The sequence below is a fragment of the Myotis yumanensis genome, unplaced genomic scaffold (assembly GCF_028538775.1).
Source record: "Myotis yumanensis isolate MYYU_CA2020_CCGP unplaced genomic scaffold, mMyoYum1.0.hap1 SCAF_4, whole genome shotgun sequence".
NCBI classification, from domain to species: domain Eukaryota; kingdom Metazoa; phylum Chordata; class Mammalia; order Chiroptera; family Vespertilionidae; genus Myotis; species Myotis yumanensis.
In genome coordinates, this window is record NW_027223755.1 from 44,261,353 (window position 1) to 44,278,937 (window position 17,585).

The 17,585-nt window shown below is 36.1% G+C and overlaps 1 protein-coding gene across 5 annotated transcripts in view; it reads left to right on the forward strand.

Moving 5' to 3' along the window:
* The window catches only part of ATG10 (autophagy related 10), a 195,857-nt gene that overhangs the window by 121,996 nt on the left and 56,276 nt on the right, over nt 1-17,585 (forward strand). For all 5 annotated transcript variants that reach the window (XM_070411470.1, XM_070411471.1, XM_070411469.1 and 2 more), the window contains one exon: nt 7,706-7,844. In XM_070411470.1, the coding sequence (XP_070267571.1) occupies nt 7,706-7,844 (139 nt within the window). The remainder of the gene's footprint in view (nt 1-7,705; nt 7,845-17,585) is intronic.

The following is a 17,585-nucleotide window of genomic DNA, read 5'->3' on the forward strand; positions in this document are numbered from 1 at the left end:
TTTGGTGTGAAATGATGAGCACATGAAACAAAAAAGGGCCTGCTTACTGGAATCTCACATAGATTATTTTTCTAATTCACCATATCTGTTTTAATAATTAAAAGTTTTTCTTAAGGGATTCATTTTTCAGTGGTTTGTCAAAAGGCTTTGACGGTTTTTATCACTTCTGAATGTATGGAAAGGCTGTTGGCTCAGGGAAATCACAAGAAGTTTGTTTCTTAACCCATTTTTCCATTGTGCTTACATGGCTTGTGTCCACTCAGAACCAGCACTGCCCTGTGCCACTTGGGCTTCTAGGCTGTGATTCTGATATGTTAATGTGAGGTTTGAATTGAAGATCTGACTGGTAGAAGATAAACAAATTGACTTTCTTTTCCTCAAGGGGTATTATGAATAAAGCTCCTTACTTATGTTTTCTCAGTAATAGTAATAGAGATTTTTAGTGATAGAAGAAAAGTTTTTCTTCCTTCAATTACTTTTCCTTGCAGGCTAAATAGAGATAGGGATCTCATTTCTTAAGCCCAATATACCATTTGGGTTTTTTTTTTCAATAAAATATCTATAAAGTGTCTCCAGCATGATCCCTGTTTAATGGGATTTAGTTGCAAAGCTTAATTCATATCAGATTTTCTAAATGAGAGATCACTGTCAACTTATTGTTAATTGAATTAAATAAAATCAAGGTTTCTATAATTAATGTGAACCACTTAATCTTTTAGCTCCTTGAATGAGTGTAATTTCCTAAACACAGGTATCTTCTCATTTAATGAAATAGCAGCACTTTGAGGAAAATAAATGTACACGTGACTTTTTTTTCTAATAACTCTTAATGTAAAAATACCCAAATCCTTAAAAAATATAATAAAAGAATAAAAATAATAACATATTATCAAACTGACAAAAAAATGTTAACATTATGTTGTCCAGAACGTAAGTTCAAATTAACTATAGTAATGGTTAAGGGGTGGCATAATATTGTTCAAAGAGAAATGGTTTCAGTGTCAGTAGACATGGGTTATAGCCCTACCTGTGCCTCCACCTACTTGGTGACAATGGGGACACCACCAGCCTTTTTGGGCCTTGTGTATATCTGCAAGGTGAGTGTGTTGGCTAGATGGAATTATTCACTAGAGTATACTGTAACATGGTATCAGAAACTTTTATCTTAATTTGTCTTATTTTGGAGAATTTAGAATATTCACAAAAGTACACAATGGTATAATAATGGTAAAGCACCCATGGACTCAGCAAGGAGCCTCAACCATCATCACCCCATGGCCAATCAGCCTCTCGCACATCTCTGTCCTCTGGCCCTTTCCTGTGTTACTTTAAAGCTATTCCCAGACCTTAGATACTATTTCATCCCTCTGCCATCTGTTTTGTTAGCACTTGAGGTTTTAGAAATTTTATTTAAAAAACAAAATTTCAAATTGCTTCACTATTTCTTTCCTTTTCATTTTTAATTGAAAATTTTGAGATAACCATAGATTCACATGCCATAATAAGAAATAATCTGAAAGATCCCCTGTACCCTTTACCCAATTTCCCCCAGTGGCAACATCTTGCAAAACTATAGTATCACAATCAGGATATTGGCATCCATACAGTCCACTTATCTGATTCAGATTTCCTCAGTTTTACTCGTACTCGTGTGTGTGTGTGTGTGTGTGGTTCTATATCATTTTATCCGTATCCTCCACCACAGTCAAAATACTGTTTTATCACCACAGGATTCCTCATTTTGCCCTTTTGTAACCACACTTCCCTCCACAACCCCCCACATTACATCTTCTTTGTTTTTTATTTCTAAAATTTTATCATTTCGAAAACCTACCTTGCATGAGGGTTCCCTATTGGAACCATACAGACTGTAACCTTTTTGTTTTGTTTTGTTTCAAGAGGATTTAGTTTAATTTTTCAATTACAGTTGACATACAATATTATATTAGTTTCAGCTATGCAACACAGTGATTAGACATGTATATGCCTTATGAAGTGATCACCCTGCTAAATGTAGTACCTATCTGATACCATACATACCTATTACAATGTTATTGATTATATTCCTTATGATATACTTCACATCTCCATGATTATTTTAATAACTGGCAATTTGTACTTCTTAATTTCTTTCACATTTTTCACTAATCCCCCAAACTCCCTTTAATTTGGTGGCCAATTTGTTCTTTGTATCTATGAGTTTGTTTCATTTGTTGGTTTGCTTTGTTTTTTAGGTTCTACATGTAAATGAAATCATATGGTATTTGTCTTTGCCTGTCTGACTTATTTTACTTAACATAATACTCTCTAAGTCCATCAATGTGTCTGCAAATGGCAAAATTTTATTCTTTTTATGACTGAATAATATTCCATTGTATGTTTGTACCACTGCTTTACACATTGGTCTATCAATAGACCCTTAGGTTGATTCCATATCTTGGTTAGTATAAATAATGCCAAGGGGTACATATATCTTTTCAAATTAATGTTTTGGATTTCTTTGAATAATTACCCAGAAGTGGAATTCCTGGGTTGTATGGTATGCTATTTTTAGTTTTTTTGAGGCACCTTCACACTGTTTTCCATAGTGGCTGCACCAATTTATAATCCCACCTACCTTGCATGAGGGTTCCCTATTCTCCACATCCTTGCAAACACTTATTTGTTCCTTTATTGATGATAGCCATTCTGACAGGTGTGAGGAGATATCTCATTGTTCTTTTAATGTGTATTTCTCTGATGATTAGTGATGTTGAACATCTTTCCATATGTCATATGTATTTCCTCTTTGGAGAAATGTCTATTGAGATCCTCTGCCCGTTTTTTAATTGGATTGTTTGTCTTTTGGGTGTTGTATGAGTTTTTATATATTTTGGATATTAACCCCTTATCTGATGTATCATTGGCAAATATATTTTTCCATTCAGAAGGTCGTCTTTTCATTTTGTTGATAGTTTCTTTTGCCGTTCAAAACCTTTTTAGTTTGATGTAGTCCCATCTGTTTATTTTTTCTTTTGTTTCCTTTGCCTGGGGAGACATATCCAACAAAATTATTTCTAAGAGAAATGTCAAAGACTTATTGCTTATGTTTTCTTCTAGGAGTTTTATGGTTTCAAGTTTTATATTTAAGTCTTTAATCCATTTGAGTTTATTTTTGTATGTTGTATGAAAAAGTTGTCGTTTTATTTTTTCATGCATCTGTTCAGTTTTCCCAATATCATTTATTGAAGAGACTATATTTTTTGTATATTTTTTCCTACTTTGTCATTAGTTGATCATATAGGCATGGATTTATTTTTGGATTCTCTATTCTGTTCCATTGATCTATGTGTATGTTTTTATGCCAGTACCATGATGTTTTGATTACCATGGCCTTGTAGTATAGTTTGATATCAGGTAGCATGATACTTCCACGTCTGTTCTTCTTTCTCAAGATTGCTGTAGCTCTTTGGGGTCTTTGTAATTCCATATAAATTTTAGGATTATTTTGTCCTAATTGGTATTGGTATTTTGATAGCAGTTGCATTGAATTTGTAGATTGCTTTGGGTAGTAGGGACATTTCAATGATGCTATTTCTTTTTATCTTTGAGGACGGTATAGCCTTCTGTTTATTTGTATCTTCTTCAGTTTCTTTCTTTATTGTCTTATAGTTTTTTGAGTACAGGTCTTTTACCTCCTTGGTTAAATTTATCGCTAGATATTTTATTGTTTTGGATTGGTTTTTATCGCTTGCATAATTCCTGGAAGACTTCACAGGTGGTTGTGTATGTCAGATTTGCTCTTTTCATTGTTGAGTAGTGTAGAAAGATATACCACAGTTACCTGATTTAACCACAACCTGTTGGAGAACAGCTAACCTCTTTTAGTTTTTGGCTGTTCTGAATAAAACTGCTGTATACAGGTTTTTCCATTTTTCTGGGACAAATACCCAAGGGTATAATTGGTGTGTTCTGTGATAAGTACATGTTTAATTTTATAAGAAACTGGCATATGGTTTTATATTCCAAGTAGGAATGTGTAAATGATCTAGTTTCTCTGCAACTTCACCAACATTTGAAGGTATCATTATTTATTTTAGTCATTCTGATAGATATGGAGTGCTATCTCATTGTAGTTTTAATTTTCATTTCCCTGATGGCTCATGATGTTGAACATCTTTTTCTTATGCTTATTTGTCATTTGTATATCATCTTTGGTGATCTTTTGCATTTTTACTCCTTCATTTGCTGTTTTTGTTTTTTCAGGCTTGGGATGGAGGTGAAGTTGCTGGTAAATTATCTATGAAGTTTGTTATAGTATACTTAGGTGGGAGGAAACAGATCTGCTACTGATATAGATAATATTGCTTACTACAGTTCTCAGCTCTGTGTTAGAGTCACTGGAAATACAAAGATGAATAATACAAGAATATTAGTCTTGAAGTTCTGAATCTATCTGGCACTTTTGGAAAGAGAAACAGAAAATATGTAGAAGTCTGTAATTTCTAAATTGCTTGGCTTCAAGGGATAATATTTGCATGAGTATCTTAAAGGTGAACACAAATGATGGAACGAGCCCGCAGGCCAAGGATTCAAATTCATTTAATATGAGTTAAGTATGCAAAAATGTCTTTGCACATAGATGGTTTCCTAGAGCAGGGAACTGACAACACTCCCAATAGAGGAGTAACACTCCAGCCTTCAAATCTCAGAAAAGCACGCAGCTGCCGGTGAGAACGGTGACTGGAGTGAGAGCTAACAGGTTCCTCAAGAAGTTTCTTCTGTCACTTCTCCCTTGGGCCTCCTAACTCTTCCAGAGAATTTAGATCTATGTCTAATTGAACACCAGTTCCAAGTACCTGGTGTCAACCCCAGCACATGCCTGAGTACTTAATTTGAGTTTGGACAAAGAGCGTTCTTTCCAGGAATTTTATCCTCCCTGGCAGGACTGAATCTCAAGCAGTCTATTTTTGTAGTTTTCTGCAGCAATTAAGGGCTCCAGTATTTACTTAAGAATCGGACAATGATCGTCTAAGAAGAGAAATAGCTCAATAGAAAAGTATAAGGAATAAACACACACACAAATCTAATTTTTTGTAAATGTGCATTAAAAATCAATGGGAAAGATGAACTATTAGAAATCATCTGGGAAAAATTCCTACCTGACACCATAACAAAAACAAAATTTAGATGGATTGATGATCTAAATGTAAATTTAAAAACATGTGCATGTGTGTGAGTATGTGTGTAGAATAAAGGAGTTTAATATTTTTATAAATTTTAAGGATGAGGTGGGAAGTAGCCAGAGGCCTTTTAATGAAGACAGGTACAGAGTAACTACATAAAAGTAAAATAAATCTTTATGATAAAATGTACAAGAAACAAAGTTTAAAAAAAAACTGAGTGAAAATATTTTATATACATACACACACATATATATATGTCATATAATCTTGCACACCTCTGTTTTTCTATGGAGATGGGTATATACTATCAGGTAGATAGATATCCAATAATAAATTATCATTTTTGATATACAAAGAATTTATATAATTTAATAAGAAAAATAAAAATTAAATATCAGAAAAATAAGCAAAGGATAAGAACATGAAAATCACAAAAGGATAGAAATTACCAATAAACAGATGAATAGATGTTCACATTCACTAGTAATCAACAAACTAGAAATTAAAACAATGACATTTAAAAACTCATCGAATAGACAAAAATTTAAAACACAAATAACTCAGTATTTATGGGCTATGGGAAAGAACATTCTCATACATTTCTGCTGGGAATTCGTTTTGCTGAGGACAGATTGGCACTATCAAAATCTAAAGTATACACACCCTTTGCACAGTAACGCCTCCTTCAGGAATCTGCACCATAGAAAACAGAGGTGCGATAGAGGATATATGGGCTAAGAAATTCATCGCAGCATTAATTGAGTAGCAGGAAGTTATAATCAACCTAAAATATGTAGCAATGTGGAAATGTTAAAAACAAAACTATGACATAGTCACACAGTGCAATAAAATAAAACCATTAAAAGAAGAAGCAAAATCTATAGCACTGATGTGGCACACATGGCAGGATGTCCACAAGTGCAAAATCAAATCAAGAACGTATGTAACCACAGCATGATTTAACTGGTGGTAGGTGGCTGGATGGGTGATGTGTGTATGTGTGTGCATTTATTCATACACCAAGAAATTTTTTTAGGTGGAAAAATACACAAATGACCTGCTAAGAATGGTTACAAATCTGAAGTATAGAAGTGCTAGGTTGAGAAAAATTTTATTTTTCATTTTATGTATTTATGCAGTACTTGCAATTATTCTGTATCACAAAGGTGTAATGTTTTATAATGTTGAGAAAGAAAAGAAATGATAAATGCTAAACAACCCAATCATTGACCAAAAAGAAAGAATTTGGTTAAAAGAATTCTTTAAAAGAAGGTATAGATACCTTTGCCTAATGCAAATTCAAATAAACAAACAGAAAAACCTCTTTCTTGCTGCTGTATTAATTTTCTGTATTTGGATATTTATCTCAGTGATTTCTCTCTGGCTATTTAATTCATTGTGTTTAACTGATAGGGTCTATGGGAGTTTAGTGAAAAACTATTCTGTAACTATCTCCCTCCAGTTGTGATTTATCTCCCCCAATGAACTGCTGGTGAGTGGGGAATTAGTAAAGCAGATACAGATCTGGAGAGTAGTGTGTGGCTTTACTTATCTCCGCAGGGATCCTTATTTCATATTGATAAAGCTTGAAATCCTTCCTGTAGCTCTTTCTGATTGTTCATTGTTGCAGTTACTGTTGTAATGAGAGGTACAAAGAGCCAAACCAACCTGCTTCTTTCCTTCTACTAAATTAATTTCAAAGGAAATTCTTCAATCCAAGTAAATAATGAATGTGGGTGGAATCAGATTTTGACTCAACATGTCCATTTAATTGCTTCTAAACGTTTAGATACATTCTTAAGAAACCTTCACACATCATTAAAAATTCAACCAGTAAAGAATGATGGGGTGAGACATAAACTGGCTCTAGCCATCTTTGCTCACAAAACCCCATTTTAAGTTGGCATTAATATTTGCCTTCTCCTCTATTATTATAAATCAAGATTTATTGTAGAAATATACCAAAGACAGCACAATAATAAAACAAATTCAGCACAGGTTTTGAAATGTACCTAACAAAATCAACCTCTTGCAAAATAACTTTCTTATTCAAAATGGAACTGGGAATTGTTCAGCACACAATGAATCATCTTTTGGCAAGTACAATAGAATCTTTAGGGACATTTCACAGCCTCTTGTTCAATTGTTAGGATGTTTTTAGCTTTCACAGGTAGGGAAGAAGGTTGCTTGTATAGCCATCATCTTGTTGCTAAAATTGAACAGTAAAGATTTTTCAGAGTTGCTGTTGTAATAGATCTTTTTGCTTCCCCCACCCCCCCCGCCCCTTTCTGTTTCTATGCCCAGAGCTGCTTTGTCTCTCAAAAGCAATCTGGAATTACTTAATGCTAATGTTTTCTGGTTTTACTATTTACCCAGGACTCAAATGATAAACATTAATGTGGGAAACTCCCTTTTTCTTACCTCGTGGTTCTATATTTATTTAACTGTTATTCTGCAAGAAGAAAACTGCATCTTTCTCCAGGTTAATGGACTCCTTTTTTATTGACAAACATTGTGTTTTTGCTTTTGCTTTTTTTCAGGAGGCTTTAGAGTCACCCCTGGATGATTCTGAAGTGACTGAGGCCACAGCAGCCACCGAAGTGATTAAATATGAGTATCACGTCTTGTATTCCTGTAGCTACCAAGTGCCTGTGCTTTACTTTAGGGCAAGCTTTTTAGGTAAGACCATGTTGGAAGCTAAATGTAAATTCATAACATTTACATATTAAGGCAGAAAGCAGACTTGGAAAATTATTCTTGAGAGGAAAAAAAATAGAGTTAAAAATAAGAAAACTGTGGGTGAGGTAAGGTTTTACCAGTAAATTTTCTCATGTTTTAGAAAGAGTATCAGGACTTCAGAGTGAATGATATCATCCCAGCCATAAGTCTGATCTTCAGATTCTTGGCCTCCTGCCCAACGTTGACTAAGCCCCCTGGCCCTTTTTGCTTTACTTTAAACAAGTAGGAACAACTTAAAGCTACAATGTTTATTTATTTCTTACTTTACAGTAAAAATTTCTTTTAATCCTAAGCGATCCCATTAACACAAAGCCCCCATGACTTTCCCCCCAAATGCTAATAACTGCTTCAAGAACTATTTATCAATGAATTTAAGCTATACTTAAATACAGCACTGATATTTCCTTTGGCCATCTATACATCTCCAGTGCCTTCACTTCCTGCAATGCTGTTACTCAACTCATTCCCTTTGCCAAGAAGGTGGAACACTCTGTCTCCTCTGAGGCCTTTGCTAATAAAGCTTATTTGATCAGCAACCACAGAGTCCCCACTCTGCAGCACAGCCGTGACTTTCCCCTTCATGTCCTCCAGCTAAACCGGGTCAGCGTTTCCAGGCCTTGCCAGCCCTGGGCTCAGGGACAAAAGGAGTCACCTCCCCAGTCCACCCCCTACTCTATTTCTCCTTCTCTGTCTGGGCTCATCATCAGCCTTTTGCATTTTGAACAGACTTCTAACTTTTTCTGGATAGCTAAGACATCTGAATTTAGCCAGTGATATTTTATTTTTAATTAAAAAGTAGCTTAAGCTGCTTTGAATGTGTATTTGGTAGATTTAATCGCTTGCTGCCTTATATTGTTTAATGGTCTCTAATTTTGCGGTGTTGGCGGTTTAACAAAGCACTTAGGATTTAAAACACAAGAACAAATTCTCATAGGCTCCCTGGTGAGAAGACTTTAATCTGAGGTGCAGTTCCTAAGAACTGACAATTTGGGGTAAATCTTCAGCATGGGACATGGGGAATTGAGGACAGCGAGAGAGTTCACTACTTCACAAACTCTTGCTGCGGATTTATCCATATGATTATGACAGGACTTTAAAACACTCCTTTTTGTAATTCGATTTGGTTTGGAGCCCAGAGGTTAGAGGAGGTTTCTTGTTAGTGAGCTGTGCTCTACTAAAAAGTAGGAGGCGATCCATTTGTTTACCAGGGGGAGGAACATGTCTTTCTTGGTTTTGGTTTGCAGTGGCTCTTACCTAGGAGCTTCCAGATTCAAAGATATGTCGAGGCTGTAGGTAGAGGAAATAGGACACTACTTCTTCAATACTGTACTTTCATATAATTAGTATTCACCATAAGCAGTTAATCACCAGAGAAGAGCTCCCAGAGACAAAACAAGTTGTTTAGCTTGTCAGCATTAGGGAATTGGAGGTGTTGAAACATGACTGCTTCTCGCTGGAAGTGAGTCTTGCCGAGGCTGCTGGATGAGCTCATACGTGTGCTTTGCTCTTATGTGCCAACAGCTCCCCTTACTGCATAGCACGGTAATTGTTCCTGCAAGTCCAATTACATTTTAATGAAATTTGTGTACTTCCTAAGATCTTTTCTGCATGTTGCTTTTCCATTTCTTAAAAAAAAAACACAAAAAAACTCTAGCATTCTTGGATTCTATTTATATTCTTTTAAGATTTCCTTCATTATGCTTAATAAAGAAAAACCAAAACAAGTCATTGGTTTTCTGCAGAAACACTCCTTGTTCTTCCCCCTCCCCATTCTGTGCTATATAGAATGAGTATTAGAAATGCTTTAATTTCAGAATTCATTTAGTGCTTGTTCAGACACATTAAAATATCAAATTTAATCTTTGGAGGGCATACTGAATGTTTTCTTGTGGAGAAACATGAAAAACGGCTCTTTCCTTTATCATAGTCTAATGATTTTTCTCTTTTCCACCTAACTTAACTTAATGGGTGTTCTAAAAATGTATCACCCTTTACTCTGGAGTCATAATTTTTCATTTATTCCCCTCAATCTATTCCCTTTTCCGGTGATATCTGATTTCTCTGGCTATTCATCTGTTTGTTAAACAAATCTCTGTCAGTGTGGTGACTAGATTCCTAGCATCTTCCCCTTATTCCAGGTCCAGATTTTTCTTTGTCTCATTCTAAAAGAGTTCGACCTAGAAAGGAGGATGACTATAAAATTTCTCGCCCAGGGGTCTTTTTTTTGTTGCTTCAAAAATAGTTCAGTTAGCCTTGTTTTTGGCAGATATTTAGAATTTCTTTTGCATTTGATTGCTATTAGAAATTAGTTTCTCTAGCTTGCTCTGAATTTTCTTCTAATACTGCTCTTTTTTTTAGGAAAAGCAAATAATAAGTATTTCCATTTCAACTGATAGTACCTTTTTAAAAATCAACTGGCTTAGATTCCAGAAGAAATCTTTATTTTGTTTCTTGAGATGCAAAGCCATTGGACTGTAATTATCTCTTATTTCTTTATATTGTTGTGTCCACTAGGCCAACTATTGCCTAAGACTCAGCTAACATGCCACTTGCTCTTGTCACTCCATGACATATTGTATCAAATCACACATAACATATCACATTGCATCATATCATATATCATGTTACAAGTTGCACCACAACAGACTTATTTGTTTACTTGTTCCCTGTTCCCTATAAAATGGTAAGCTAGAAGTTAAAGTTTTCAGTTAAAAAGAGAGAAGAAGAAAATTAATATTGGGTACTTACAAAATGAGTAAGACATTTTGATACCCACAATATCAACTGTGGTTCAGCATCAGCAGGTGTTTATTGAATGAACCAATGAGGAATTTCTAATCATTTGTGATGGTGCCCTATTTGAACTGCTATGGTGGTTTTATATGGAAGGAATTAATGCTGTTGTCTCCAGGAGACTCAGGACCCAAACCACCTATATATTGTTACTCTTGAGTCTGATATTTCTCAGAGATTATAGGATTAGTTGACTAAGGAGAATGGAAAGTCCTGAAGACTCAAAGGTGGGCCTCCAAACCAACAGAGCAGCTGCCTTACTTATATTGACACGTTTTTACTTGATCTTTTATGCAGACAGCTATGCTGAGACAGATTCTGCTTCTGAGTGCCTCTCATTTCTACTACGTGAGTTTACAGGAGCTAGTTTTGTAGGGGGTAACATGCATTTACAAGAACACATATGTTCTTTCCATTGTTCCTTTCCCCCTGCTTACTCTTGTCATTATGGGTTTGGGAGAGGTAGTGGGACATACTTAACACCATTTATTATCCAGCAGTGGGTAAGAGGCATTTGCACTTCTGTCAAGTAGTAATAACGAGCCTATATTTGAATAGTGCTTTGTAGTTTCTGAAGTCCGTTCTCACAAAGCATTGATGTCAGTGCCCACTGGTTGTTTTTTCTTTCCTATTTTCTAAGTATACACAGTATTTTAAATTATTTGTATCATGCCAAAGGCTTCTATCTACTCCCCATTATTCCATCACCTTTTAAAGTCTCATCTTCCCTTTTAGGGACATGGCTTTGGTCAAAAGCTGATGGAAAACAGAAACGTGGTAAAAACCTTACATATACCTACTGGCTTTGACCTCACTACAGTTCTAAGCTCATATATTTTCCCCATTTCACTGACATAGCTAGAGATTTCTATATTTCAGCTTGAATTCTGATTTATTTCTTCTTTGTTCCTCCTTTTTTCCTTTGTTCTCAATCTCTATTGAAAAATAGACCAAGTGGTTCTTCTCATTTTCAAAATAGTTAACTCTTGTGCTGACATATGGGTTCTTCTTGGGAACCATTTTTGACGTATTTCTTTAATTAGTCAGATGGACTGCTTTTGAATAAGGAGGGAAACATTTCTCCCATTCAACAACTGAATGTCTGTTCTTTCTGTAGATCCATTCTATTATTGGCCCAGGGAGTAAGGGTATAGAATTAAAAATGTCACCCAGATATTTTATGTGGAAGATCTGTCCACTTGTTATATGCCTGAAGGATGCTCATGGAGAAATAGGGCAAAAGAAATAGCCAAAGAATAATTTCTTCTCAAAGGCAGCATGAACCAAACTAAGATAAAGGCCAGCACAAAGGACAAATAATGGAAAGTTTAGGATGAGAACAGTGCATGACTCATCAAGGAGGAGGAGGCAGAGGCTTGCCCATGCTTTGGAACAAGAGGAGGCCTTTGAAATGCAAAGAAGAGAATGATAGGGACACAGGAATAATGGGGGTTGGAGGAAGTTAGAGAATAAAAATAAAATCCATACCTCTGTCCAACGACCTGCAAGGGAAGGTAGCAGGTTGGCTTTTCTGAAGAAACTGAGAAAAGAAGCTGGAAAAGGGGAGAAGGACAAGTGCCCAACTGTAGGCTGGAGGGAACGAGGCATATATTATGGGAGAGGGAGAGGCCAGATTGCAGTAGGATTTTCTTAAAATGAATTGTGGAAGATATGGTTGAAAGGTATTTGAGATCAAATTATGGATGAGATCATGGATGGGAAGGGATTGGATTGAAAGAGACTGAGCGGAAGTGAATGGGACCAGAGGAGGGATTTCCTACAACAGAAAATATGACTGAGTAAAACAGAGGAATAAATGAAGATGAAAATAAATCATGGAGAATGAAATTTTAGTAAAATGAGTTTGGCTCTTTCAGTATTGTTAGCATTGTATTAAAATTTTAAAAATAATAACCTCTTAGAGAAAATGAGATAGAAAGAACATATTTTCAGGGAAAAATTATTATTGCCAACAGAGTGAGAGTGAAAGCAGCTTGTTGAACAAAGTAAAAAAAAAAAAAAAGTAGATTAGAGAGGTACTTAAAGATTGAGGCAAAAATGATTCTAGTTAGTTATTACAATGAGCAGAAAATAGAAAATAGTTTGACAAATGATTTAATTTAGAGTCTTATGTGATTGTAGAGATTGCTTCAAAAAGTTCATATATGCCACTTATATTTATGTAACTAGTTAGTAAATCTAGCCAAACATTGTAATGAAATGGAACATGAATTTGGGCAGATTAAAAAGAGATTCTAGGGATTGAAGTGAAATTTGAAGAGCAAGCAGTGAAAGTTATTAAGAAAAATAATGAAAATTTATTTAATTAATACAAATATACTCAAACTGAAAAGTCCAAATAATAGAGGAACTTTAATGAAAAGTACAGTATTTGTTCAATCATGTAAATGTTTGAAACATTATGGGGAATTAGGGTAGAAGTAGGATGCTGGGTTGGAACATATGATAGGAAAAGAATCTCATTGAAAAATCAAGCCCTGATTTAAAAGTGTGTTAAAGAAAAGGTGTCAGAGAAATGTGAAACAAAACTGCAGGGATCTATGTTAGTATAAAACACCACATACTCCTGGCTGGTGTGGCTCAGTGGTTGAGTGTCGACCTGTGAACTAGGAGGTCATGGTTGGATTCCCCGTCAGGGCACATGCCAGGTTTCAGATTCGATCCCCAGTGGGGGGCATGCAGAAAGCAGCTGATCAATGATTCTTTCTCATTGATGTTTCTCTCTCTCTCTCCCTCTCCCTTCCTCTCTCTGAAATTAATAAAAACATATTTTTTAAAAAACACCACATACACAGAAAGCAACAGATTTTAAATGGATCCAAAGGCCAGAAAGAGGACATGATTTATTTCCTTACTTGCAAGAGACTATACTTTCGCTTTCCTGGATTCATGTCTGTTTGTGGTACTGGAAGAAACATTTACTCTTGGAAAAATCAGCCCTGTTTGAAAAATCTATTAAAATATACATGACTGCCTACTGTGTGCATAGCACAAAAACTCATTAGCCTATTTTAAAAATATGCTGAAAAAAATCACTGCACAGCTTGAAACTAGTTTACTGCTTTTCTCCTCCTTTAAAGTCATAGCGTTATTCGAGTTCACGTACTAGGTGTTATGCTGAGAAAGTGGAGACTGCATTCTCCTTGGGTTGGTGGTGGAATAGGGGTAGTCAAGATGCAGCTACAGGCATAAGAGGTCCATGTTCCGGGAGTAAGGAGGTGTGAGCAGAGCCAGAAATCCAAAATGCTGAGTGCTGGGGTGTCAGACCAACAAGCTGGATCAAAACCTCGGGATACTTTGAATAGGACTGAAAATAGAATGTCTTCTGCTTTAGAACCAGCAGCAGACGCAGTGTTATGTACCTTATGGTGTGGTCCTCAGAGTCCTGATGAATAGTGGTATCTTAGAATTGATGTCCGGGGTGTCCTGTGAACCTAATGTTCTCTTGGGACATTTTCTGATTTCTCAAGAAGGGCTTGTATGTACTTCTGCCAGGTTAAGTGTTTAATTTAATTTAAGTGAGAAGTTACAGCATCGTGCATTATTATAGGTTTCTTAACACAGTGTATGGACAGTTTCAAGTGACTCAAAATTATTCCTCTTCGTGTTGTATGCTGGGCATTTTTCTCATAAAAATCTATCTATATAAAAGGCTAATACGCTAAGTGTCCTTCCCACCTTCTGACTGGTTGCTATGATGCGCATTGACCACCAAGGGGCAGACGCTCAATGCAGGAGCTGCCATGAAGCACACTTACCATTTATAGAGAAACAGCAGCATGGACCTGGCCAATAAAGCAACACTTGGCTTCTCTCAAGAGGGACGCAGGCCCCGCCACCACCCGAGAGCGACACCCAACTAAATTGTAGCCGACACTGTCAATGCCCCATGGCCAGCCCTTAACAGTCACTGTGGGTACCAGGTAATGACATCCCATAGCAAAGCCTGGCTTCCTCTCCCTAGTGATGACTAGCCTCCTTGCAGTTTCTTCAGCCCAGGAACACAACTTGCTTTATAGCCAGGTGCAAACATTTTATACTTTAACAAAATGTCTGTGAAGTGTTTTCCCATGCCTCATCTCATTTGATCCTCACAGAAGTCCTGGAGTTGGTAGATAGAAATCAGACTCAGTGGAATCCTATTTTCTTTTCATTAGCTGGAAAATGGAGATTTAGAAAGCTTAGAAACTTGGCCTGACTGAAAAAAAGTAAAAAATGGTGGAACTTAAAAATGACTTCAGGTTTTCTCACTACGCAGAATTAGTCAAACGCTGCTGCAGTTGCCATTAAATATTTTATTCTTTGTTCTCCCTGCATGATCTACAATAATAATCTGCTTCGTGTTGATATTTACTGCTGTGTTGCTGACAATTGCCTGAAAGAGAAGTTGGGGTGCTTCACTGGGCTGGAAAAAATTTAGCTAAATCAAAAAGCAGGTCTAATTAAGCAAGTTTATTCTATACATATAAAAGGCCCGCTAAATTGACACGCACATATGTGATACATATAAAGCTCTCGCTGGCGCCAATCGCACTTGTGTGTTTCCATCTGTCATTGTTGATCGTGAATTTGGTTGACACTTCTATTATAGAGAAAGGGCGAATAGCGATATTAAAATGTTTCCTCTAAGTAATTTCCTTTCAATGTGCACAAATTCATGCACCGGGCCACTAGTAGATTATAACATTCATAAACTTCATCATGTGATTTAAAGACACCTTACATTTATTTTCTACTCAAAATTACTAAGCAAATATTTAACATTTTAAAAATTGGGGCTGACAATTTGGAATGTAGATTATTAATAGGCAAGAGTTTTAAACCATTTATTAGGACTATATTAGTTAGGTATATTTGGTGGCAAATAATTGAACCCGACTATGATAAGCAGAAAAGGACTTATTGGAAGGTTAGATCATAGAGTCAACTAAGGCATTAAGAATGACAAGTTGAGGAAATGCCTCTGTTGGGCTTTAGTGGTGCAAAATGGGGCTCTGTCTTCCATTTATTTTGGAATTTCTCTCTCAAACTGGAAGTATGTTTGAATACTGAAAATCAAATATCCATGGTATTTTCATCTACTTATACCGTGGGTTTTTGTATAAGTATGAAGTTCTTAAATATAATCATGAAACACTTAACTAATGAATTTCTCATCATGATTGTCGAGTCTTTATTATTAGTAGTAATTGTGCTAATTACTCTAGATTATTCATCTATCCATTCACTGGAAAATGTTTATGCACAAGGCATGAAGCAGTTTTTGGAATGCAGGGATGAGTAAAGGAAATCAGAGATGGATGATGCCCTCACAGAGCTTTCAGTCTAGCAAGGGGAAAAAGCCAGGTCTGAAATTCACTGTAACAAGAAGAATATGCACAAGAGAGCTAAAAATTGCCACCAGGCAGAGAGTAGATTGGTGTTTGCCAGAGGCTGGAGGATAGGGAAAATGGGGAAATGTTGGTCAAAGGGTATACATTTTCAGCCCTAAGATGAGTAAGTTCTGGGGATGTAATGTACAGCATAGTGAATAGTTAATAATACTGTATTATATACATGAAAGTTATTAGGAGAGTAGATTTTTTTAAAAAGTTCCCACTACACACACACCAGAAAAAGGTAACTATGTGAGGTAATGAATGTATTAACTAACGTTATTGAGGCAATCGTTTCCCAATACTTATGTATATGAAATCATCATGTTGTATACCTTAAACTGCCACAATGTTATATGTTCATTCTCTCAGTAAAGCTGGATTTAAAATAAATTGCCACCAAGGCTCAAAGGGCAGAGATTATCTTGAGCTGGAGTAGTCAAGAGAGGCCATGGCTGCTGGACTTGGGATTTGTCCATGCGGTGATAGAAAAGACAGGCCAGGCCCAATGAGAAAACCAGGAGAGGCAGAATTCTAGAGACTCCTAGGTCAGGCAGTGTGGGTGGAGACAACTAGTTACAACAGCAACAAGGTCAAAGATACAACTCACGTGTGTGTATCCCTTTATGGTTTACAAAGAGCTCTTGGGTTCGGAGACATACATTATAATGGCGAAAGTGCAGGGTCTGAAGCTGGAAAGCCTTGGTTCTGATTCCTGGCTCTGCTACTTACTAACTCTATGACCTTGGGGGGACATACTGAACTTTGTTTCCTTTCTTTCATCATCTGAAATTCACTGTAACAAGAAGAATATGTTAAGGACCACAAGAGAGGTAAAAACTGCCACCAATTTGAGATAACAGTAATAAGACCAACTTCATAGAGTTTTGAGGATTGTGAGCTAATACATAAAATGAGGCTTGACACATAGTACCTTTCAACAGTGCTGGCTGAGTTATGTATCTTGATCCTCACATAACCTTGTAAGGTAGGAACTGTTATTACCCATGCCCACGTGTAAAAATTGAGTGCTCAGAAAAGTTCAATGGTGCATTCAAGGGTACATGGAAAACTAAGGAGTTAAGGCTCAAACTCTAGGCCCCCGCCCCCAAATTTTTTTTTTACTGCATGATGCTCTCATTCATATAACAACTAAAATTTAAGGAACACAAGTCAATTAATTGATGCCATACATAAGTAAAAAGAATCTATATTTGAGGAATTTTTTATTCATGTTTCCTAAGATTAAGAGAGATACAAAATGCTAAACAATGTATGTAGGGATAAATAAAAATTGCAGAATTAGCCAGCACAGTAGCTGATATGAATGCACATGAACAATTAACACTCATTTCATATCACAATGTAATTTTCTCACTGAAGCAAAAATGAATTTTCCCCTTTGGTGGAGCATCATCGCTGTCTTACTGTGGAGTATGACATGAATTTTTATATTCTTCAAGCACTCTTGGAGACAATATACTGAATAATG